The sequence below is a fragment of the Tursiops truncatus genome, chromosome 7 (assembly GCF_011762595.2).
Source record: "Tursiops truncatus isolate mTurTru1 chromosome 7, mTurTru1.mat.Y, whole genome shotgun sequence".
Taxonomy (NCBI): domain Eukaryota; kingdom Metazoa; phylum Chordata; class Mammalia; order Artiodactyla; family Delphinidae; genus Tursiops; species Tursiops truncatus.
The window spans coordinates 93,175,684-93,202,477 of NC_047040.1; the positions used below are offsets into that span (position 1 = coordinate 93,175,684).

The window sequence follows — 26,794 nt, forward strand, 5'->3', positions numbered from 1 at the left end:
GTATGAAGCATGGAAGTACTTGGAGCCTTAAATCTCAGATTGAGAAGGTTGGACCTATCTTGATAAGCAAGGGGATAAGTTTTCAGATGATGTGAATTTTAAAGGAAGATTAATGAGACAACTGTGTGTGGTATTTAACAAGAGACTAATAGGCAGTTGTAGTAACTGGGCAAGAGTTGGATGGTAGCAGTAAGAATGAAGGGGCTAAAGCTCTTCAGGGCTTAGTAACTCTGATATATGCAAAGAGAAAAGCTGCAGCAGCTCAAGCACTGGAGAATGAGTACCAGACTAAAATAAATAATTTATATTAAATTCAGTTTTTAGTCCTTACTTAGTTTTCTTGTTTTATTCTGATACTTGGTTTATAGGAAACATGTGTTCTTACCAACAACTTTGGGTAAAAGATGCTTTATATTTGATAAAGAACATGATATAACAACCAAATACAAAATATGAATTTAGGTTGGGTCTTGGTTTGGGGGGGAAAAAACAGCTGTAATAAAGGACATTCTTGACAACTGGGGAAATTTGAAGATGGACTAGATAAAGAAGTCATTATGGAATTAAATATTTAAATCTCTTGGTGTGATTGATGGTATTGTGGTTACATAGGAGACTGTCTTTATTCTTAAGAGGTGAGTGCTAAAATATTTAGGGGTGAAGTATCTTGATTTTTGCAACTTCTTTCAAATAATACAGTAAAAATATGTGTGTCTTAAGTAATGTTAACAGTTGTGTTGAGGTGGAGGGTATAAAAGATGTGAAATTTTTCATAAAATTTCCCTGACAATTTAGAGGAAGATGGAACACAGAACAATTATTTAAAGTCAGTTTGAACAAAGAAAAAAATACATGTTGTTTAATGACAGTAAAAGTGAACTTGAAGTTTTTAAGTAGATGTAATCTCTTACCAAATTGAAAGTTTTATGGTAGAGAATTTTTAAGATGAATGTTGGCACATGTCAGAAGTCTGCAAACTAGTAAGATAATTTAGTATATGTCGATATTTGTGGCATTTAATTTAGATTGCATGGCATTTGAAATAGATCTCTTCTCATCCTTGGCAATTTATTTGTCTTTGTTACAGGTTCGTATTCAAGAGACTCAAGCTGAGCTTCCTCGAGGGAGTATCCCTCGCAGTTTAGAAGTGATCTTGAGGGCTGAAGCTGTGGAGTCAGCTCAAGCTGGTGACAAGTGTGACTTTACAGGGACGCTGATTGTTGTGCCTGACGTGTCTAAGCTTAGCATACCAGGTCAGTAATCTGTGGCTCAAATTTAACAAATTCTCAGTTACCCGAACTGCAGAGTATCTAGCTTCTTGCGTCTTCCTTGTCTTATTTTTGGCTACCAATCAGAGGGTGAGCAAGGAACTATGATGAGAGTAAAAACAAATTGGTTTGCTATAAAAGCTACTGTTCTGAAAAATTTCAAAGCCTAACTGAAATATTTGCATTTATAGGTTTCATTTATCTGAGCAGTTTTGATTCTCAGCACCTTCAGTATTTGAGCTGTGAAACAGTCTATCATTCATTGTTTCAGGAGCACGTGCAGAAACTAATTACCGTGTCAGTGGTGTTGATGGATATGAGACAGAAGGCATTCGAGGGCTCCGGGCACTTGGTGTTAGGGATCTTTCATACAGGCTGGTCTTTCTTGCCTGTTGTGTTGCACCAACCAACCCGAGGGTGAGTCTTCTTAGTAGAATGGCAGAGCTTAAGAAAGGCATCCCCTGAGGCTGCCGCAAACTCAGTGTTAAAAACAGGGTTGGGTTGAGATTTGTTCTTTAGTTTTAAAACCAGATTTTTTCATGTCTGTCTTCCCGATCTTAAGGAAAAGTCTTATTTATTTTTGTACATAAGAGCTCAATGCTTTAAGAGCATTGGTACTATTATTATTCATAGTGGTTTTTCTGTTTTTGTTTTTCTGTTTTTAATTGTTAAAGTTCCTCTGTCACGTTCCTCGAGAAAGTACAAGTAGAAAAATTTAGTATCTGGGAAGTATAGTATACTGCTCTTTCTGAGAGTGATCGACCCCAGGTATTGTAGTTCTTCAGAGCTTGATTTTGTTCCAGGAGGGGAAAGCAGTGAGGAAAAGTTTGGAAAATGAGTGGTGAACATAATGTACTGTTTCTTCATTTTCATCTTCATATCAGTGATTAACATTTTATTATGGCTCATCTCATGAGCATCTAGATTCATTTAGATAGCAATACAAAACAATAGTGGTAGCTTTTTTTGTTTTTTTTAAATCACTGGACAAATGACAAGCTCTTCAGTATCTTAACTTAGGCCATACTGGTTAGGAGATTTTTTTTAAAAACCTTTACAGTCAGCAGATTCTGAAGTTGACCTCCCAGGCTATATTTCGTTTGTGGTGATGTTTCTTCTCTTTCACATTATTTTGACTGTTTCTATACTACTATTTTTTTCCTTTCTTCTCCACCCCTCAGTTCGGAGGAAAAGAGCTCCGAGATGAGGAACAGACAGCTGAGAGCATTAAGAACCAAATGACTGTGAAGGAGTGGGAGAAAGTGTTTGAAATGAGTCAAGATAAAAATCTATACCACAATCTTTGTACAAGCCTGTTCCCTACTATACATGGTAAGAGTTCTATCCATTTGTGGCATAAACTTGAAATCAAAATAATGATTATAAAACAGCAACATGTGACTTCTTAAAACACAAAAGTCAGGTTATGAAAGTTTTTTAGTGGGTTTAGAAGGGGTTTTAAAAAGTCATTTATAAAAGGACAGATATTATACAATTCCACTTAAAATGAGGTACTTAAAACAGGTAAATTCACAGAGAAAGAAAGTAGAAAGAGGTTACCTGGTGAGGAGGGAAATAGGGAATTGTTGTTTAATGGATAGAGTTTCTGTTTGGGATGATGAAAAGTTCTAGAAATGGATAGGGGTGATGGTTATAAAAGATAATGAATGTACTTAATTCCACTGGACCACTTAAAAGTTGTGTATATTTTACCACAATTTTTTTTTTCCTGAAGGTTACTATTTTATTTACACAGATAGTTAAGGACTGGAAGAGAATAATGTTTGGTTTTTTTAATTGAAGTATAGTTGATTTACAATGTTGTGTTAGTTTCAGGTATACAGCACAGTGATTCAGTTATATACATATATATATTCTTGTTCAGATTGTTTTCCTTTATAGGTTATTACAAAATATTGAGTATAGTTTCCCGTGCTATCCACTAGGTCATTGTTGGTTATCTATTTTATATATAGTACTGTGTATATATTAATCCCAACTTCCTAATTTATCCCCCCCACCTTCCCCCTTTGGTAACCATAAATTTGTTAGAGAATAATGTTAACTTAAACATCATTGGAAATAGATTATTCTTGACATGACTCTTACTAGGAAATGAACCTAGCAGAATTCTTAAATTATATTAAATTTACAGAAAAGTTCGGACTGCCCGCAGCAAATTCTATACATGAAAACATTTTTTTTTTTTTCTTTTTTTTGTGGTACGCGGGCCTCTCACTGCTGTGGCCTCTCCCGTTTTGGAGCACAGGCTCTGGAAGCGCAGGCTCAGCGGCCATGGCTTATAGGCCCAGCCACTCCGCGGCATGTGGGATCTTCCCCGACCGGGGCATGAACCTGTGTCCCCTGCATTGGGAGGCGGACTCTCAACCACTGCGCCACCAGGGAAGCCCATGAAAACATTTTTATAAGTGTCTAACAACTGTAATCTACTTTTAACAAGTATCACTACCACAGGCAGGTAGTCAAATAAGTGCTCACTTACATTTTCTTTGGCTTGTTGATGCCCCTCTCCCATATTTCTTAAACTTGCCAAATACAGTTTTTCCAAGTTCTTTATTTTCTGAGTTTGTGATTCCTCCCATTCTGTCCTTAGTTCTTCTGCCAAACGAGTGAGTTGCTGATTTCTTCTCTGTTTTATATCTTCTCTTATTTGTAAAGCAATATCTCTTTCTTGTTCTCAAACCTGTAGCAATCTTAGTTTTCATCTTCTTTCATAATCTTCCTTTAAAATGAAGACTTCCTCATTAGCACCCAATCTCAGCCTGCTGGCAGCATACACCACCTTTCTTTTCATTTTCATGTAGTACTTTAAATCTGAAGGTTCCGGGAAACGGGACCCCGGACTCAGGAACTGTGGCTCAGACAGAGAAGGTCTCAGCGGCCGCCACACAGCAGCCTCCCGACAGCCGTTTGTGCGCCTGCAGGGCGGCCATCGCCAAGCCCTCGTCACTCTACCAGTTTTTTTAAATTTTTATTATTTATTTATTTTTCGCTGCATTGGGTCTTCATTGCTATGCGCAGGCTTTCTCTAGTTGTGGCATGCAGGCTTCTCATTGCGGTGGCTTCTCTTGTTGCAGAGCACGGGCTCTAGGCACACGTGCTTCAGTAGTTGTGGCACACAGGCTCAGTAGTTGTGGCTTGCGGGCTCCAGAGTGCAGGCTCAGCAGTTGTGGCACACAGTCTTGGTTGCTCCACAGCATGTGGGATCTTCCTGGATCAGGGCTCAAACCCGTGTCCCCTGCATTGGCAGGCGGATTCTTAACCACTGCACCACCAGGGAAGCCCTCTACCATAGTTTTTTTTTTTTTTTAAAAAAAAAAGGTCATTTAGTCTTTTTTTCTGGCTTTAGGATAGAACTGCACTTAAGTATACTCTAATATGCCAGATTAATATCCTGATCTCATTTTTCTTTTTAGTTTTCATGGTGGAGAGAGATTTCTTGATGTTTTTTGGCTATATTACTATTCCTATAGCTTGTGGTTTCTTCTTTCATATTTTCTTAGCTCTTGGTTACTAGCTGCTCACTTCATTAAATCCCCTTGTGTGTTGAGGATTTGACTAAATTTTCAGGCCTCATGCTTTACCCTTGTTTTTTCCATCCTTATCTTCCGCATTCAGTTGGAGTTATGGCAAGAATTCATAAGATTATGGGTACTTGGGGCTTCCCTGGTGGCGCAGTGGTTGAGAATCTGCCTGCTAATGCAGGGGACACGGGTTCGAGCCCTGGTCTGGGAGGATCCCACATGCCGCGGAGCAATTAGGCCCGTGAGCCACAACTACTGAGCCTGCGCGTCTGGAGCCTGTGCTCTGCAACAAGAGAGGCCGCCATAGTGAGAGGCCCGCGCACCGCGATGAAGAGTGGCCCCCGCTTGCCACAACTAGAGAAAGCCCTCGCACAGAAACAAAGATGCAACACAGCAAAAATAAATAAATTAATTAATAAACTCCTACCCCCAACATCTTTTTAAAAAAAAAAAGATTATGGGTATTTCTCTTAGGTATATACATATATTTTTAAGCTATTGGGATTTTTACAAATATTTATTTGTTTATTTATTTGCCTGTATTGGGTCTTAGTTGCGGCACGCGGGATCTTTCATTGTGTTGTGTGGGCTCTTCATTGCAGTGCACGGGCTTCTCTCTAGTTGTGGTGTGTGTGGGTTCTCTAGTTGTGGCACACGGGCTCTAGAGCATGCAGGCTCAGTAGTTGTGGTATCCAGGCTCTCTAGTTGTGGTGCACGGGCTTAGTTGCACTGTGGCACGTGGGATCTTAGTTCCCTGACCAGGGATTGAACCCGCGTCCCCTGCATTGGATGGCAGATTCTTAAGCATTGGACCACCAGGGAAGTCCCTAGGTATATATTTTTAATCATTGAAAATTAACCTTTTTTTCTACTTAAATATTTGGTCAATGAAATTGAACTGAAATTCTTTTATGTTAATAATCTTTTGTGGATTTTAGAGTGTCCTCCCTTATAATGAGTAGGTGTCAAATTTTATGTTGCTCCATTCCCCTGTAAACTAAACTGTTGCTACATAACAAATTATACCAAAACTTCATGGCTTGAAACAACAAACATTATCTCATAAAGTCTATAGGTCAGAAATTTGAGAGAGACTTAGCTAGGTGGTTCCGGCTCAGTCTTTGATGAGTTTGTAGCCAAGACGTCATCTGGGGCTGCAGTCATCTGAAGGCTTGACTTGGGCTGGAGAATCCACTGACGAGGGAGCTTACTCACTGCTTATGTTAGTGCTAGTTGTCAGCTGGAAGCCTCAGTTCCTTGCCACATGGGTCTCTTCCATTGAGCTGGTTCAGTGTCCTCACAACACAGCAGCTGGCTTCCCCCAGAGCCTGCAATCCAAGAGAGCAGAGCAAGGAGGAAGCAAAGTGCTTCTCAGGACCTAGTGTCAGAAGTTAAGACACCTTCACTTCTACCATAGGCTATTTGTGGGAAGCAAGTTGCTAAGCCCAGCCACACTTAAGGAGAGAAGAATTAAGCTCCATCTAGAAAAGCGGATTATCAAATAATTTGTGGGCCATTTTAAAACTACCACACCTCCAACACATTTGTTTCATATAGGTTATGAGTCAGAGAAATTTTGTTTTTGGATTGGATTTTTAATTTTTTGCTTTTAAGGAGTGTTTTGTATAAATGTACCTAGCACTTTGTTGATGGAATTCACAGAAAGTCATAATAACTAAAATGGAAAAATGTTTCTTCTGGTATCACATTTCTAAAAATCTGGTGTTGTCTTTTTTTTTTTAATTGTGCATTTCCTTCTTATATTGCATTTATAAACAGTTCTCAGAAGTAGCTGTAAATCACATTCAGCATCTTATCTAATCCATATCAGTTCAATTAGCTTGTATTTATATTCAGCATGGGTCACTGTACCTGATACAAAAGAAGTAAGTCATGGACCATTTCCTCAAACTCTTGGTAGAGCTGTAAGACTTGCCTGTAGAAAGAACTAGCAAATGTGGTAGGCTGTAGTGGACATAGTTTATTTATGGGGAGAGATATTTGAGGACTGTGACATGGGGAAAGGCTTTGTTTACGAAGTAGGACTTACGGACAAGGAGAGGCTCTTAGAATGGTGAGCATTGCCATCTGTGATTAGGTGAAGACATTAGGACAGTGACTGGGTGACTTTACATTCACAGGACAAGAACCATATATTTTTACTCTAGTCTTAGCTTTTCTTCAGCGGTCTCTGCTCTTTTGGTTGGTAAATATGCCTTTGTAGTTTCCTGTGAAATTGTTTAACCTCATGTTGAAAAATACCTTGGATTTTCATTTCAGGCAATGACGAAGTAAAACGGGGTATCTTGCTGATGCTCTTTGGTGGTGTTCCAAAGACAACAGGGGAAGGAACCTCTCTTCGAGGGGACATAAATGTTTGCATTGTTGGTGACCCAAGTACAGCTAAGAGCCAGTTTCTCAAGTAAGTGTTTGCCTGAGATAGTACAGCAGAGAAAACAATATGCGTAGTTCCAGGCTTTCTGTGCTACCAAGAATGCAGTCAGTGTGCCCTTACCGGAGCAGGAGTATAAATTATGACTGTTGAATATATAACTCTCTTAGGTTAAGTACACCTTAATTTGTTAAGTAGAATGTAAGAACATTTTACAATTTTGGGGAATAGGGAAAAATTGTCTGTAATTCCAGTCCCACATAGAATTTTTTTAATCTTTGTGTAAAAGTCTTTGAATATATGAATATATATTCTCATGGTTGTAAGTCACAGCATACATAATTTTAATTTACCCTAAATATTTTTCCATATTTCTTTATTTTCATGATTGTTGTTTTTTGTTGGTATAACTTACAAAATCATTCCCCTAGCCTGATATTAGACAATTTAACAGTAATTTATTTTAATAGTCAAATACAGTGAACATCATAATGTGTATAAGTTTTTATTTTATTATTTTCCTTTGGATAAATTCCTAGGCATAGGATTGCTGAGATTAAGAATACAAACATCCTTAAGGTTCTTAAAGAGGACACTCTTTCCAAAAACAGTGTGATAAAGATGAGACATTTTATGCTAAACCTATCAGTATGAGTACTACTTTAGCAATTTTTGCTTATTTTTAAAAGCTATAATAAAACACTTGCTTACTTTCAAACTTTTAAGAAACTTAGAGGTCAAGATAAGAGCAACCAGTTTTTGAGCACTTGCTGTGTTCTTGGTGCTGTGTGTGTGTGTGTGTGTGTGTATGTGTGTGTGTGTCTGTGTCTGTGTCTGTGTGTGTGTGTGTGTGTGTGTGTGTGTGTGTGTGTTATGTCTTATCCTACCAGCATCCAGACAGGCATGTAATATTATTCTCTTCTTTTAGGGAGGCAATCAAAACTTCTCTGAGCCTCAGTAATTTGCCTAACTGCATAGAGCTGACAAGTGCCTCTAAGCCATGAATATTAGAACTTAGCATTTTGACTGCCAAGCATGTGGTCTTCATACTATATCAAGCTGCCTTTCCTTTATTTGTCTGGGAAATTTTTAACATGGAAATGTTCTAGAAGCTGAAACATTTTTAGTTGAAGTTTTATAATTAAATACTATTTCCTTCAAGTATATCAGGGACTGAGTTCTAGATTTGAAGGTAATAGTCCTATGTTAAGAGAATTCTCTTTTTTTCTCATTTCCTCTGCCCCTGCCTCCCACCTCTCCCACCACCACCACAGAAAGATGTACTGCAGTGTTGCCTCTGAACAGTATTGTACACGATTATGTTTGCTTTTTAACAATATTAAGTTTTTTGATCCATTAACATGGGATATCGTGGTCTTCTTTAATTTTTCAATAATGTTTTGTAGTTTTCAGGGTATAAGCTTGCTCTTCTTTTATTAAACTTATTTCTAAGTATTTTATTCTTTTTGATGCTATTGTAAATGGAACTGTTTTCTTAGTTAAATTTTTGGGTTGTTTAATGCAAGTGTGTAGAAATACAATTACTGATCTTTTATCTTGCAGCATCGCAAGAACTGACTTATTAGTTCTAACTCTTATAGTGGATTTCATAGGATTTTCTGTCGACAAGATCATGTTAACTGCAAATGGTGATAGTTGTTGTTTCTTTCAAATCTGGGTGACTTTTTCTTGCCTAGTTGCCCTGGCTGAACCTTTCAGTATAATGTTGAATAGAAGTGGCAAGAGCAGACCCCTAAATCTTGTTCCTGCTCTTAGGGGGAAAGCATTCAGCCTTTTACCATTATGTATGATGTTAGCTGTGGGTTTTCATAGATGCCCTTTACCAGATTGAGGGAAATTCTCTTCTAGTTAGTTGAGTTTTTATCATGATGGCCATTAGATTTTTTGACATGCTTTTTCTGCATCTGTTAAGGTGGTTCTTATCATTTTTTAATATGGCATGTTATTGATTCTTAGATGTTAAACCAGCCTTGCCTTTTTGGAATAAATGTCCCATCTTGTTTTGTTTTCTTTTCTTTTTTTCGTTGTAGTTGTTTGTTTTGTTTTGTTTTTTGTTTGTTTTCATTTTAAGTGCAAGGCCTTCTAATAGATCATTTTTGCTGAACTGTTTATTATTGTTTTTGCCATGTATGAACTTCATCTTCCTTTAACAGGAATGGATTTGACCTATTTAAAAGACCAAAGGAGAAAAGGCTTTCTCTTTGGTCTATGGCATGTGTCTTTATGAATTGCTTTTTTTCTTAATGCCTCTTTCAAATGTTCTTTTAGAAATTTAAATTCTTACTTGACATAAGCCATAACCAGCTGATAATCCTGAAAAGGTTGCTTTGTAGTCATATATTAATGAATATGATAACCTTGAACAGGCACGTGGAGGAATTCAGTCCCAGAGCTGTCTATACCAGTGGCAAAGCATCCAGTGCTGCTGGCTTAACAGCAGCTGTTGTGAGAGATGAAGAATCTCATGAGTTTGTCATTGAGGCTGGAGCTTTGATGCTGGCTGATAATGTAAGAACGTTTTACCCTCTTGGATATAAAGAAATCAGAATATCCCCATCCCTATCAATAAAGGCCTATACGTTCCTATTAAGGAGATGTCCTCTTTTTAATAAGTACTTTTAGTAAATAATTCATGGTTTTATTAATCTAGAAATTGGGATTGTCATCATTAATTAGCACTTTCTGAACTTCTCTAGAACGTATTACTTGCCCTGAGCTTGTGTGTTTGCTGTGACTAGTACTTCTCAGCAGTTTTCCTTTCTAGACTGTGACACATCTATGAGTATATCTATTGCATTTTGCATGTATTTGTCATAGATCAGTTAGCTCTGTGAATGCGTGTAAATTGTAGCTATATATACTTATAAACATTATGTTCCAACTCCATCCTTCACTTTCCCAGACTAAAGTCAACACTGAGGTAGTAACCCAGAATATTTTGACCCTGAGATTTATACAAGGTTTTGATGTTGAATAAAAGTGCAATAAGTAACTGCATGTTTTTAGTTTCACTCTTGGTTTAAAATGAGTCAAAAGAGTATGGTTCCCTCGAGCTCTGGGAACTATTGTACTATCTTATTCTAGTAGAGGGAGTTAGGATTGCTTACTTACCTATCTTAGTTGTTTAAAAGAACTGAAAGGTCTCTGTGGTAGCAAACTTTGAGTTTCCTTGCCGTTTGACATCTGAAAGGCAGTTTCTTATGCTAGGTTTGTTTGGTTACAGGGTGTGTGTTGTATTGATGAATTTGATAAGATGGAGGTGCGGGATCAAGTTGCTATTCACGAAGCTATGGAACAGCAGACCATCTCCATCACTAAAGCAGGAGTGAAGGTACGTGTGTCCACTTCTGTTCCATTGCATCTTGCCTTAGCCTTGTAGATTAATGTAGCTCTAGACGATCACTTGGATAAAATGCATTACTTCAACATGAAATGCAGTTTACTGAAACGGAAAACACAGCCTTGAGGATTATTAATCAAGTCGATGGATTATTTAAATGAAAATAATAAGTACAATATTGTAACTAGCATTAGAGAGAAATCAAACTTTAAAAATAAAAGTAATACATTCAAATAGTTAAGAAAAATGTAAGCAATACTTTAAACCGTAAGTTAAAAAAAAAATCTTCCCCTCCAACTCCTAGCACCAATAGATTCTCAGAAGTATCTGCTGAGTTTATGTCCCTTTTAGGAATATTTTATCATAAATAAGCATAATACACATACAGTTTTGTTCCTTGTTCATTTAACTTCATAATTTTATTTTGGTAATCTTTCTATACCAGTATATATTAGATCCACTTGTCTTTTTATTACTCCATGATTTTCAATTGTACATACCCCAGTTTGGCTCATTAGACTCTTATAAAGAAGAGTGACATTCAGGTCATTTCCAGCCTTTAGTATTACAAACAATATTGTAAACATCCTTGTACATATCTTCCTGTACCTAGCTGCAAGATAAATTCTTAGTAAGAAATTGCTGGCTTAAAGGGTGTGCACATCATACCATCAACATCATATGGGAGTACCTGTTGCTATATATTATCAGACTTTAATTTTGATGATTCACTGGGTGAAAGATGATATCTTATTCTTTTGGTTTGCATTTAGTTCATTATGAATGAGGTTGAGCATTTTGTCATATGCCATTACAGTTGTCTTTTTAAACCTGTCACGATTTTTCCTTTTGTGGTCAGGCTACTCTAAATGCCAGGACATCCATTTTGGCAGCAGCAAACCCAATCAGTGGACACTATGACAGATCAAAATCATTGAAACAGAATATAAACTTGTCAGCTCCTATCATGTCCCGATTTGATCTCTTCTTTATACTTGTGGATGAATGTAATGAGGTAACTATGAGCTATCGCTCTGAGCTTCCTTTATTATTTCCAGTTTGAGTAATTGAGTGAGACAAGCCTGGAGGATGTACTCCTGAAGAACTGGTGCATGTGTTGTCACTGACCTTTCATTTCTCTCAGAGTGGCACAGGATTGGACAGGGGTTTATTAAGCAACTGAAAATCACTTGAATTGCTTGTTCTGCTTAATTGTGTTGAATATCAAGTTTTTTGGTTTTGTTGCTGTTTTTGTTTTGTTTTTTTTAAAGATTTATTACTTATTTACTTATTTATTTATGGCTGCACTGGGTCTTAGTTGCGGCACGTGGGATCTTTTGTTGTGTTGCACAGGCTTCTCTCTAGTGTGGCATGCAGGTTTTCTCTTCTCTAGTTTTGGTGCACAGGCTCCAGGGCATGTGGGCTCTGTAGTTTGTGGCACTCAGGATCTCTAATGGAGGCACACAAGCTCAGTAGTGGTGGCATGCGAGCTCAGTAGTTGTGGCGCGCAGGCTGAGTTGCTCCACGGCATGTGGGATCTTAGTTCCCTGACCAGGGATCAAACCCGCGTCCCCTGCATTGGAAGGCAGATTCTTAACCACTGGACCACCAGGGAAGTCCCCTTGTTACTGTTTTTTAATTCTCAAAAAAACAGTATTTCAGTTAATTCCCAACCATACTCTTTAAGAGGTTTTTTTTTTTTTTTTTTTTTTTTTGGCGGTACACGGACCTCTCACTATTGTGGCCTCTCCCGTTGCGGAGCACAGGCTCTGGACGCGCAGGCTCAGTGGCCATGGCTCACGGGCCCAGCCACTCCATGGCATGTGGGATCCTCCCAGACCGGGACACGAACCCGTGTCCCTTGCTTCGGCAGGCGGATTCTCAGCCACTGCGCCACCAGGGAAGCCCATGATTTTTATTAGATTTTTGTTTTTGTTCTTTCATTAAGGTTGAAAAGAATTGGGGTTCCAAACAAATTTTTCTTTTTCTTTTTTTTTCAAATTGAGTCATTTGTCTTCCTCTGTCTTCCTATCAAATTATTGCATGTGTCACATTTTTTTTCCTAATTGTGTAAGAGTGTTAAGATTGAATATAAAATTGCAGATTTAGGGACTTCCTTGGTGGCACAGTTGTTAAGAATCTGCCTGCCAATGCAGGGGACACGGGTTTGAGCCCTGGTCTGGGAAGATCCCACATGCTGTGGAGCAACTAAGCCCGTGCGCCGTAACTACTGAGCCTCTGCTCTAGAGCCCGTGAGCCACAACTAGTGAGGCCCGCACACCTAGAGCCCATGGTCCACAACAAGAGAAGCCACCTCAATGAAGAGTAGCCCCCTCTCGCTGCAACTAGAGAAAACCTGCGCGCAGCAAAAAAGACCCAATGCAGCCATAAATAAATAAATAAATAAATAAAAGAAAATTTTTTTAAAAAACTGCAGATTTACTTACATTCTAACATGTCAGTATTAGAGTTATTTATACTTAGACTTAAATATTTAACAACATTGCACATCTCAGATGTGCACAGAAGTACAAAATGACCTTCTGTAGAAGGTCATGTTGTACTGTACTTTTAATTGCTGAGCATGGAGGTCCTACAGTACATTAAGTACAATGCATACCTCTTGCTTACGGCAAAATTTTAAATTCATCTAGATAAAATTTGCCTCCCATTAATGTGAATGTTTAGAGGGTTTTCGTTTTTTATGTTTGGGTTTGGTTCTTTTCCTTCACAAATCTATATAAATGTTTAACCCAGTCCCCTCCTCCCCATTGTTGGGCATTGTCTGATTTTCATATATTTCTGTCTATATATAATTTACTAAATTAGTTTTTTAGCTTTTTAATTAGAAATAATTTCAAACTTACAGAAAAGTTGCAGGAAATATAATAGTGCATATAATACTCATATACCCTTTATTCAGTTCACATTAACTTTTTGCCCTGTTTGCTTTACCATTTGCTGTGTATCTCTACTTTTTTTTTCTGTACTATTTGAGAGTATTGCATATTTTTAGTGTGATTTTATTGTTTTCAATGTTAATAACGGTTCTGTGATGATCATCATTCGTATGTTCATAAGCGGCAACGTAATGTAGTGGCTAGGAGGATGGACTCTGAAATTAGACTCTTCAAATCCTTGCTCTATTACTAACTGTGTGGACAAGTTACTTAATCTTTCCAGGCCTCAATTTATTCATCTGTAAAATGGGGGTAATAATTATCTACCTAGTAAATTTTTTGTGAGGGTTGCATGAATTAATGCTTCTAGACACACTTAGGGCCCTAGAAATCTTATTTCTGCCATATTAAAGTCAGTAAATTCCTTCAGGAATAGTCTTAGAGTAGGGCAAAGGTATACATTTAAACTTTTGATTTTGGATGTGGTACTAAATTTTCATCAGAAACTTGAACCCATTAATACATCTTATGGTGGCATATTAGAGCTTGTTGTTAGCTATAAAAAATTTCTTAATGCCTGGGATAGTCTGGAGTGGATATTACTATAACTGATTAAAATGACTTTCTTATTTTGAATTAGGTTACAGACTATGCTATCGCCAGGCGAATAGTAGACTTGCATTCAAGAATTGAAGAATCAATTGATCGTGTGTATTCCCTTGATGATATCAGGAGGTATCTTCTTTTTGCAAGACAGTTTAAGCCCAAGGTAACCTGCCCTTTTGTACTGTAATTGGGCATAATAAGTATATGAAAGTGGCATTTAAACAAAAGCGTTGTATGGAAATTAACTGAACCTGACTTGTTTGGGTGTTTAAGGTCATTTGGTTGGTTAGTTGGTTGGTTTGATTTTGGTTTGGGTTTTCTGGTTTGTTTTTGGTTTTTTTTGAGAACAGTTTGTTTCCTCAGAGAGACTTGAGAAAGGGAATTTTTTAAAAGTCTGAAAAGTTCAATTTCTTTAACTTTTTAGGTATAATAAAAAGATTTTTATGGGTGAACAGTTTTGAATAACCAAATAATGTAGGATATCCTTTTATTTCAACCATTATTCCTAAGAATCTTAAAACTGCATGTGTTTAAATCAGTAGTCTACTGAATGCTCTCAAATCTGTCTCTGAGGGAAGCTTGTATTCCTCTAGGTTATTGTAATGAACATGAGTAACTTTTACAATACAGGATCCAGGGTGCTCACTTGGACATTTATTTTTAAGATAAACCTCCATAATGCATTTTTTTTGACATTTTCCTAAAGTAGAGTACAAAAAAAAAATTGTTTGATTCTGGTTGAGGTTTTTACACTCTTTCTGGCTTGACTTTTGGGAGTTATGCTTAGATTTTAATTATCTATCACCTTCACTTAATATTGGGATTGACTCTCACTGTCCCAAGGGAAGGGTAAAGCACTTTTGTTTGCAGAGGCATTTATTCTCCATGACTACGCTGGTCCCTCTTGACTTTGGCATGCTTCCTTAATATGCTTAGTTCCTTGCTCTGAAAAACAGTATTCTTTAGAATGCCTCATTTTGTTGTTATTATTTAACTAATAATAAGGTATATATACAGTAGGGGATATGTTCCAAGACCCCCAGTGGATGCCAGAAACCACAGATAGTACCAAGCCCTATATGTACGATGTTTTTTCCTATACGTACATACCTGTGATAAAGTTCAGTTTATAAGTTAGGCACAATAAGAGAATATCTGAATTGCCAGCATTACTACTCTTGCACTTTGAGGCCATTATTAAGTAAAATAAGGGTTACTTGAACACAAGCACTATGTTACCCTAACAGTTGATCTGATAACCAAAATGGCTACTAAGTGACTAATAAGCAGGTAACATATACAGTGTGGATACACTGGATAAAGGGATGATTCTTGTCCCAGATGGGACATTGGACAGCATAAAATTTCATCACACTTCTCAGAATGGTGCACAATTTAAAACTTATAAATTATCTCTGGGATTTTCTGTTTAATATTTTCAGACTTCAGGTGACCACAGGTAACTGAAACCACAGAACGTGAAGCCACTGATAGGGGGCAGTATTATATATATTGACTTTTCTTTTTCCCAAAGACTGCATAAGTTAATTAACTGAGCCTCAAGAATAGCCTGAGCAGTAATCTGTTTAATGAGCTTTCGCATGTTGGGTATAAAAGTATACATTGTTTAGAAATGGTCATTTGCTTAAATACTAACTCTACTGTCTTCCTATTCATAAAATTAGTACATGGAATTCATAGTCCTCCTTTGTATTAGTTTCTTTTGAAAGGCATTTCAGTATTAATTTCTTGTCATTGGTTTCAAAGTTTTGACCTTCTTAGTTTCCCCAGAGTATCTTCACCTGGAAGGCTCTTAAACTTAATGTTTAAAGCTGCTCCCATTAAGTAGAAATGCTCTGACTTCACTGATACTCTGGAACAGATTTCTAAAGAGTCGGAGGACTTCATTGTGGAACAGTATAAACGCCTCCGCCAGAGGGATGGTTCTGGAGTAACCAAGTCTTCATGGAGGATTACAGTGCGACAGCTTGAGAGCATGATCCGTCTCTCTGAAGCAATGGCTCGGATGCACTGCTGTGATGAGGTATCAAAGTCACTCTAACATAATGGGAAAGAGAAATTGATTTGTTGGCTTACAAGCTGTTTTTATGTTTGGTATAAGACATACTAGCATTAGTTGCAGATTTATTTTTATATGACTATTGAGTGCTCATAGGATACATGACCCCTGACCCTGGGGTTTTCCCCTTGAAGAATGTTGCTGTCAACCATTTTTTGAATGTAGTAGTTAGATTAATGATAATGAGATAATCATGACATAGATTATAGAGTACATACATATAGAGGTGAGTTCAAGATTAATGCCATTCATTCAAGGAAAATTTGTTTAAATCCTACAATGTGCTAGGCCTGTGGGAGGGGATGCAGATATGATAATGTAGCCTCCAGTCTCCTAATAAGGGAATTCTCCTTTGTATAACATGTGTATATTAAATTGTTCTTTGAGCCCTGGGTTCTACAGGTACATGTCAGTGGGTATTTAGGGAGTAAATGGGGGGCAGAGTGGAAGGATGCCCTCATCTCTGCTTCAAGCAAACAAGCTCTGCTTTTATCTAGCTTTATATTTTAGACAGTGTAAGATTTTGTTTGAGGAAGGAGTTTGGCTGTTTTTCTTAATAGTATGATTGAGGTATAATTCACATAGAGAAAAATGTACAGCTTTGACTTTTTACGTACACCCTTGTGGCCACTCAGCTTATAACAAAGAAGGTTTACATCATCCTAAAAAGTTCCCTTGCACCCTTCCTTCCCCAGAAGTAACCACTGTTCTTACTTCATTCACCATTTCTATCTCATAGATTTCATTTTTTGGCTTTTTTCCTTTTGTCTAATTTTTCAAATTCTCTGATGTGGTACTTTACTGTTTACAAAATACTTTCACACTGTCTTACTTGTTATTCTTTGATTCTCCTGACATTTAGTGGACATCTTTGTAAGTTAGGAGATGAATAAAAGAGCCCCTGTCTTCCATTGCTGATAGTTTGGTGGGAGCAAGACATATGTTTAATTAAGCATGTGAAATATGAGAGACGATATTAGATGGAGTGTCATCAGCAAAGAGTACAGAGATCAATGAATTATTTCATAACAAAGGTGGAGGGTTTGGGGAGATGCCAACATTTAAACTGGATCACTGAAGGGTGTATAGAATTTTGGTAGGAATTTTTAGAGTGAAGGTGGAAAGTTTAGAGTGAAGGGTATTGGGAGGAATATAGTGGAATCTGTAGAGAAAGAATAGGCCATGATGGAGGGGAATTCTTAAAAACCATACTAACATTTGTACCTTTTTTTTTTCTTCATTGTAATGTTTCTTAAAATGAATTTCATAGAACTGATGTGTCTTGGAGAATTTCTAACAGATTTTTCTTTCCTTTTTTTGGTTTTTCAATAGGTAGTAAATGCATATGATATAAAATAAATATACATATATGCATATATATATACACAGATGCAGTTCCTGAATAAAATTGAGTGTTTTTGCATATATTTAAGAGCCATTTCTACTTCCTTTTATGATCATATTCTTTGTTCACTTTTTACTTTGTTTTATTAGAAGGCCTCCCCCACTCTAAGATTATAAAAGAATTTTCTCAGGATTTCCTCAAGCATTTAGATGGTTTCATTGTTTGTATTTAAATCATTCAAACATTTGGTATTTATCCTTCTGTAAGATGTGAGGTGTAAATCAGTTGATTCTTTTTCAGCTAGTTTCCTAGTTGTTCCAACACCACTTACTGAACAATCCGTCTTTTCCACACTGGTTTGGTATGCTTTTATTATATATTCTTGTGTTTGTTAGGATCTCTTTCCTGAATTCTGTTCCTATGCTGTCTTAGCCTCCTCTTGCATTAGTACCACAATATTTTAAATGTTCTCTTTTGTTCCACTGCATTGTTGCACTTTTGTTCCAATGCATGTTCCACTGCATTGTTCTCTTTTGGCTGTTGTGAACTTAATAGCCAGCTGGCTTTGTTTTGTTTTGGTTTTTATTGATGAGTGATATTCACTGTTTGAGGAAAGCATCCTAGGAACTTGTTTGGAAAACCCAGGAATTTTTGAACAAAGCACTAACCATTCTGTCTCTAGACTGCTTTTCTAATCTATAGATTCTGAACTTGAGCTACAACATTTCCAGCCTCCAGCCACCTCTGCTCACTTCAGACTGGCCCACATAATCCTGATTGGCAAGAACCAATTCCTTAATACCTGTCCTATTGCTCCTGAATTCAGTGTTTTTTGTATACTGACAGACTCCTTGGTTTGTCTGAAGTCAAGGGGAGATTCTGTTGGCATTCAAGGACCTCTCTGTTCAGCCCTGAAATGGGTTTTTCCTCCAGTTGCATGGCTTTTCCCTGTACTTGTGCTACTAAATGTATAAAGGTATATAATTATACCACCCCCTAGATTTTCCCTAATTGTTGAATATATTGTGAAATATGAAATACATTCACCCTTAAAGCTATCTGTCCATTTATCTTTATTTCAAAAATCTGAACATAGGGCCAGCATATACTTGAGCTCAGTATTTGAGGTGAAATTTAAATATGAATAAAATAAAAATAGTATACCCCCCAAAAAATTATTGATATTGAGAACATGTTAAATTTATATGTTAATATGGAGAATTGACTTCTTTATGATGATTTTTCCTAAGAAAGCATAATAGCGGTTAGAATCTAGATTATGCCACTATAAAAATCTCAGCTGTTTAAAACAGAAACAATTACATTTTTTTGCTCATGCTTCATGTTCATTTATGTTAGCCAGAGGCTCTGCGCTTCACATCGCTCAGAAATTCAGGCTGATGTAAAGGTTCTTTCTTGACATACACTTCCATGATCACAGAAGACAGAAAAGACAAGGTGAATCATATGCCATTTCTTAACCTTCTATCTAGAAATGACATGACACTGCTGGTCACATTTCATTGGTCAGAGGAATTAACATGGCCATGCCTAAGTTCAAGAGGTTAAAGCAGTGCCTTCCTTTCAGGTGTCTAGAATGACAAATGCAAACATTCGTTAACAGTTCTGAGTACCAGAGACCTCATTATCTTTCCACTTATGTCTTTTTTTTTTTTTTAACATCTTTATTGGGGTACAATTGCTTCACAATGGTGTGTTAGTTTCCGCTTCACAACAAAGTGAATCAGCCATACATATACACATGTTCCCATATCTCTTCCCTCCTGCGTCCCCCTCCCTCCCACCCTCCCTATCCCACCCCTCCAGGCGGTCACAAAGCACCGAGCTGATGTCCCTGTGCTATGCGGCTGCTTCCCACTAGCTATCTACCTTATGTTTGGTAGTGATATATGTCCATGCCTCTCTCTCGCTTTGTCACAGCTCACTCTTCCCCCTCCCCATATCCTCAAGTCCGTTCTCCAGTAGGTCTGTGTCTTTATTCCTGTCTTACCCCTAGGTTCTTCATGACATTTTTTTCCCTTAAATTCCATATATATGTGTTAGCATACGGTATTTGTCTTTCTCTTTCTGACTTCACTCTGTATGACAGACTCTAGGACTATCCACCTCATTACAAATAGCTCAGTTTCGTTTCTTTTTATGGCTGAGTAATATTCCATTATATATATGTGCCACATCTTTATCCATTCATCCGATGATGGGCACTTAGTTTGTTTCCATCTCCGGGCTATTGCAAATAGAGCTGCAATGAAAATTTTGGTATGTGACTCTTTTTTAATTATGGTTTTCTCAGGGTATATGCCCAGTAGTGGGATTGCTGGGTCATATGGTAGTTCTATTTGTAGTTTTTTAAGGAACCTCCATACCGTTCTCCATAGTGGCTGTACCAATTCACATTACCAGCAGCAGTGTAGGAGTGTTCCCTTTTCTTCACACCCTCTCCAGCATTTATTGTTTCTAGATTTTTCCACATATGTCTTTTGTTTCACTCAATAGGTTTTAAAGTTCATATGATTTTTGCATGTTTCTTGTTGAATTTATTTCTTGATATTTTGTTATTTTTGTGGGTATTGAAGGTAGACTTTTTTCATTTTATATTTTAACTGGTTGTTGCGTGTATATATGAACTATTGATATCTGTATGCTAGTTATGTACTATACTGATGCCTTTTGTTTGTAGTAGTTTTTCAGTTGAGTCTGTTGATTTTCCAGATTTTTGTTCTTATTTGCAAATGATAAATGGCATATGTTTTTCTTTCTATTCTTATTGAAAAAGAAACTTAATCTTTTCCCATATTTTCCACTAATTTACCTTTGCTGTTGTAATACAATGTCTAATAATTATGACATTGGACATTTTTTTCTTGTTCCTAATTGGCTCTGTGGCTGAGATACGATGTGTTTTTATCAATAGGAACTATACATTTATTATTATGTCTTGAATATTTTTATCAAGAAGATTTTTTTTTTTGGCCAGTTGTCTTTTTAGTGTGTATAGAGTTAATCGTGATTTTTTTTTCTCCTGGATCTATTAAAATGAAAAATAAATTAATAGACTTTCTAATGTCAAGCCTTCCTGGAATAAATCCCACTTTTTTTTAATGCATTTGGCTTGTTTGCTGTTATTTAGAATTTTTAAAGCAGTACTCATAAAAAACATTGATTCCATTTGTTTTTGCAGTCTGTTTTATTATCGTGGTTATTTCATTTACATTTTTGAAAGTTTTCCCCTTTTTTCTCTATTCTAGAATGGTTTTCTATTGCATTAAAATTATCTGCTATTTTACTGATATGAATTCTCAAGTAAAACTCTCTGGGTCTAGTGTATACAATTTGGGTGCATGGTTCTTAATTTCTGCCATGGAAGTCAGTCTTGTTTAGATTTTCTATCTCTTCTTGGGTCAGTTTTGGTAAGCTACATTTTCCTAGAAAAGTATCCACTACCAAGAGTTGTTTCAGAGTTTAATAATATCCAGTTAGAATAATATCCAGTTAGAATGTTTTTTTGGTTGCTTGTTTTAATTTTACTGCATTGTGATTAGAAAATGATGTCTATGTTTCTCATTTAGTTTTTTGGTTTTTTGGAATTTGGTTTTTTGGATGCTTTGTAGCCCAGAGCCCATTTCCATAGGTGTTCCATGAGCACTTCAATGGAAGGCCTAGTCTCTGTTTACAGTGTATATAATTTTATATATCTGTGAAGGGGGAGGTTACCTTATTATGTTACATAGGTCTTCTATTTTTTTGTCGGGTGTTTTGGTCTACTGTATCTTCTCTAGATTGAAAGTTAAAAGTCTCCTATGGGGACTTCACTGGTGGTGCAGAGGTTGAGAATCCGCCTGCCAATGCGCATGGGACAAGGGTTCAAGCCCTGGTCTGGGAAGATCCCACATGCTGTGGAACAACTAAGCCCGTGAGCTACAGCGACTGAGCCTGCGCTCTAGAGCCCGTGAGCCACAACTACTGAAGCCCACGTGCCTAGAGGCCGTGCTCCGCAACAAGAGAAGCCACCGCAGGGAGAAGCCTGGGCGCCGCAATGAAGAGTAGCCCCCACTCGCTGCAACTAGAGCCTGCACATAGCAATGAAGACCCAGTGCAGCCAAAAATTAATTAATTAATTAAAAGAAAAGTCTCCTATGAATAGGTTTTATTTCTCTACCAACATAGTTATTGTCTCTTTGTATTTATCCTTTTTTCTCCTATAAATTCTATTTTACTGATATTGTTGTTCTCTTAACTGATACATATATTTTCATTGAGATTTGTACCCTCTAACTTTGTCTCATTTATGCCTTTTGGCCTGAACTCCACCTTGCTTTCTTTGTTAGGTATACAGGTATACCTTTGCCTAACTTTTTACTATTTTTCGGCATTTCTGAGTAAGTTTAAGTGTGTCTTATATACATATACAGCATAGAGTCGGATTTTGTTTTGTGATGCAAAGAAAATTTATTTAGCATGTAAGTTAAACCCATTTACATTTATTGGTATGAGAGATAGGTTTATTTGGGTTTTCGTTTTTGTTTTCTTTTTATAGTTGACATGATTTTTCATTTTGTGGTCACTTTGCTTTTGCTTGTATGTGTAGTTCTGAGATTCAGAAAGTTATTTTAGTGGTTACTTTTATTATTATAACTTTATATTGTACCCTTAGTTCTCTATTGGTTCTCTACTATGAAGTGATAAAATTAGCATGTTTCATCTTCTTTCTTCTTCCCTTCCCTCCCAACCACCTGATTTTAGTAAATAATATTTTACTGTTTACCTTTGCACAGTCAGATATGCTTATCCATGGCTTGATTTATCATCTGTTACAGGTGAGAGGCAATCAGCAAAATTTTTTTTTAATTGGGATATAGTTGTCTTACAATGTTGTGTTAGTTTCTACTGTACAGCAAAGTGGAGTTCCCTGTGCTATACAGCAGATTCTCATTAGTTATCTATTTTATACATATTAGTGTATGTATATGTCAATTGCAATCTCCCAATTCATCCCACCTCCCCTTTCCCTCCTTGGTGTCCATACGTTTGTTCTCTGTCTTTCTGCCTTGCAAAAAGTTTGATCTGTACAATTTTTCTAGATTCCATGTATATGTGTTCATATATGACATTTGTTTTTCTCTTTCTGACTTACTTCATTTTGTATGACAGTCTCTAGGTCCATCCACGCCGCTACAAATGACCCAATTTCTGTCCTTTTTATGGCTGAGTAATATTCCATTGTATATATATATACCACATCTTCTTTAACCATTCATCTGTTGATAGGCATTTAGGTTACTTCCATGACCTGGCTATTGTAAATAGTGCTGCAATGAATATTGGGGTGCATATGTCTTTTTGAATTAATGGTTTTCTCTGGGTATATGCCCAGTAGTGGAATTGCTGGGTCATATGGTAATTCTATTTTTAGTTTTTTTAATGAACCTCCATACCGTTCTCCACAGTGGCTGTATCAATTTACATTCCTACCAACAGTGCAAGAGGGTTCCCTTTTCTCCACACCCTCTCCAGCACTAATTGTTTGTAGATTTTTTGGTGATGGCCATTCTGACTGGTGTGAGGTGATAACCTCATTGTAGTTTTGATTTGCATTTCTCTAGTAGTTAGTGATGTTGAGCATCTTTTCATATGCGTCTTGGCCATCTATATGTCTTTGGAGAAATGTTTATTTACGTCTTCCGCTCATTTTGGGGGCTATCAGCAAATTTACTCCCATCTCTTGGGTCTCCCTGTACCCCTCTATCTTCAGGACATATACCATTTACATTTTCTTCTGTCACTCTTGATTCCCACGTTTGTTTAAGTCTTAGTTTTGTAGCTAAATGTGTGCAAGGCATGATCATTGGAGATAAATTTGTTACGATTTCTAACTTATCACTTCACTGATTGAAAATTGGCCTTTTTTCAAGGGTTTGATGAAAAAGATGAGTTCATGGGAATAATATTCCCTGAGTGTTATGTTCAGCAGGGTTATTTGTAGTCTTTACCTGAATGACATCCAACCTCTGGCTCATATTTTCTTTTCTTAGAAATTTTTCTACTGTATCCTGACATCAGTTGTTCTTTGCGAAAATCTGAGGCCAGCCCTTGATTATTAATTTTTCCTCCATAAGTAGTTTGATATTTTTCTCTTTCCAAAGTATTTTCTCTTTCCAAAGTATCTTATTTTTGTAGACCAGTAAGTTTACTAGGATATGTCTTGATATTGACTGTTCTCAAATGGCTTAAAGTTTCATTGCAGGTGGTAATGTATTTAAAGGAAAAAAAAAAAGGCTGCTCTGCTGGGTTTATCTATTGTTATAGGGCTCAGCTCATTAGGAAGGGAGTAGATTTAGAGAGACTGTTGATTATTCATACAAAGACTTAAAGCAGTCTCCCCCTGCCCCCAAATAGACTTGTAATTTTTCTTCTAAGTAGGCTTTTTTTTTTGAGGCAAAACATACGTACAGAGAGTGCACAAATCACAAGTGTACAGTTCTGTTAACTTTCAATGAACGTATCTATGTAATCTATACCCAGATCAGGAAGTTGAACATTCCTTACTAGCATCTCTAAGAGCTACCCTTTCAGTTTGTTTACAGTCACTGCTACTGTTCTCTGAGGATAACCTTTCTTTTTTTTCTTTATGGTTATATAGTATTCTAACCATACTTTTCCTGATGGTTAGTTAGGTTGTTTTCAACCTTTTTTCCCCTCCCAGTTGTGGTTAAATACACGTAACTATCAGTGAATGTTATCACAGTGATTGGCTCATTCTTCTATTAATGGACATTTGGATAGTTCCAATTTGGGTTCTTATGGGATGTGCAGGTCTTTTAGTTCATCTGATGTATTTATACGTACATTTCTGTTTGGTGTGTATCTAGGAGTGGAATCATTGGGTCATAGATTGTAGGTGTGTGCAGTTTAGTAAAGCCTGAAAATCAGTTTTCCATAATGGTTGTAACAATTTATATTCCCAGCAGCAGTGAATGAAAGTTGTCTACATTCTCAATATTGTTGGTCCTTTTAACCATTCTGGTGAATTTATGGTGTTCTCTCATATTTTATGTTGTGTAGAGGGAGAAAGTGAGAAAACCAAAATGCCACTGTAATTTCATATGGAGAAAGTCTGTTTGTTATATCAAAAAGACTGGCTTACTGATTTACTTCATCTTGATTGGCTTAGGTCCAGCCTAAACATGTGAAGGAAGCTTTCAGGTTACTGAATAAATCAATCATCCGTGTAGAAACACCTGATGTCAATCTAGATCAAGACGAAGATGCCCAGATGGAGGTAGATGAGGGCCCAGATGGCATCCATGGTGAGGTGTCTGTTCATGACTGTTCTAGAGTTAGGGACCAAAATGTTCTCTGAGATGTCATGGTAAAAATGCACTTACTGATGGTTGTGAAGTCTATTAGCAAAAGGGGAAAAAATGGATATTGAATTTTATTAACTGTTTCTAAGTTAAAATATAATTACTTGATATAAAATATATATGCTTGAAAGACTGAGAGAAAAAACACCAAAATGGAGACAGTGGACTTAATATTGCAAATGCACTTTCAGATTATGAAATCCTTTTATCTCCCAATCTTCCCATCCCTTCCAAATGGGTTTTTGTATTCACTGGTAGCATTTATAAATTTTCTAATTTATTTATACAATTACTAAATACTGAGTATAACTATATGGTTATAGTATTAAAATATAAGTATTTATACTTATGTATATAAGTATAAATATATTTATATTATTATTAATATTAGTATTAAATTAATTATTTAATTTAATACTATATTATTATTTATATTATATATATAGTTATATAATATATATTATATATATAATATATATATTTATATATATAGTTATATAATTATAACTATAATATAGCTATAATTATATAACTATATTTTTATATAATATATATATTATATAAATATATATATTTTTATATATTATATAAAAATATAGTTATATATATATTTATATATAGTTATATATATTTATATATATAAATATATATTTTATATATTTATATATATATAAATATAATTATATATATAATATTTAAATATTATTATATATATATAAATATAAATATATATAATATATATAAATATATATAAATATATATTTATAAATATATATATTTATATAATATTTATATAACTATATTATATATATAATTATATAACTATATTTTTATATAATATTTATATTTATATATAATATATATAAAAATATATATTATATATAAATATAAAAAAATTATATATTTTTACATAATATTTATATTTATAAATATTTTTATAATATTTATATATATATTTTATATATTTATATCTAAAATATATATATAATATATATATTAAATATAAATATTTTTATAATATTTATATATATATTTTATAAATATAAAAATTTTATATAATATTTATATTTATAAAAATATTCATAAATATTTATATTATATATTTATATATATATAATATATATAATATATATAAATATATATAATATATATATAGTTATATAATTATAACTATATAATATAGTTATATATATATAACTATATATAATATAGTTATAATTATATAACTATATTAATATTAATAGTAGTATTAAAATATAAGTAGTATATTTATAAATATATATAGTTATATTTATAAATATATATATATAACTAAATTTATATATAGTTATATATATATATAACTATATATAATATAGTTATAATTATATAACTATATTAATATTATTAATAGTAGTATTAAAATATAAGTAGTATATTTATAAACATTTAATAAGGGAGTATTGGAGGCACAGAAAGAAGATTCAAACAGTTAATATTTCACTTAGGTCATGCTGATATCCCTGCTCCTGTGAATGGAATTAATGGCCACAGTGAAGACATGAACCAAGATGCTGTTCCAAAAGCCTCCTTAAGGCTGGGCTTCTCCGAATACTGCCGAATCTCTAACCTTATTGTGCTTCATCTCAGAAAGATGGAAGAAGGTGAGGCCATACATACTTAGTGCTGCTCACATGCTGAGTCACTTACATAAGCTGTATTCACATAAACAACTTTTTTTTTTTGTCTAACATCTTTTTTTTCTTTAACATCTTCATTGGAGTATAATTGCTTTACAATGGTGTGTTAGTTTCTGCTTTATGACAAAGTGAATCAGCTAACAACTTCTGATTGCTAAAGATTGTGTTATTTTGTCAGAAGAGATGAGAAACTGTTAGACAAGCTCACTTTGGCAAACAAAATCTACTAGGGA

The 26,794-nt window shown here is 35.5% G+C and overlaps 1 protein-coding gene across 1 annotated transcript in view; it reads left to right on the forward strand.

Annotated features, from left to right (window-relative positions):
* Positions 1-26,794, forward strand: part of MCM6 (minichromosome maintenance complex component 6) — a 46,096-nt gene that overhangs the window by 13,324 nt on the left and 5,978 nt on the right. The window contains exons 5-15 of the mRNA XM_019925505.3: positions 1,088-1,253; positions 1,540-1,685; positions 2,450-2,600; positions 7,094-7,235; positions 9,593-9,734; positions 10,450-10,557; positions 11,426-11,581; positions 14,107-14,235; positions 15,955-16,116; positions 24,690-24,825; positions 26,370-26,525. Coding sequence (XP_019781064.1) covers positions 1,088-1,253; positions 1,540-1,685; positions 2,450-2,600; positions 7,094-7,235; positions 9,593-9,734; positions 10,450-10,557; positions 11,426-11,581; positions 14,107-14,235; positions 15,955-16,116; positions 24,690-24,825; positions 26,370-26,525 — 1,594 coding nt within the window. The remainder of the gene's footprint in view (positions 1-1,087; positions 1,254-1,539; positions 1,686-2,449; positions 2,601-7,093; positions 7,236-9,592; positions 9,735-10,449; positions 10,558-11,425; positions 11,582-14,106; positions 14,236-15,954; positions 16,117-24,689; positions 24,826-26,369; positions 26,526-26,794) is intronic.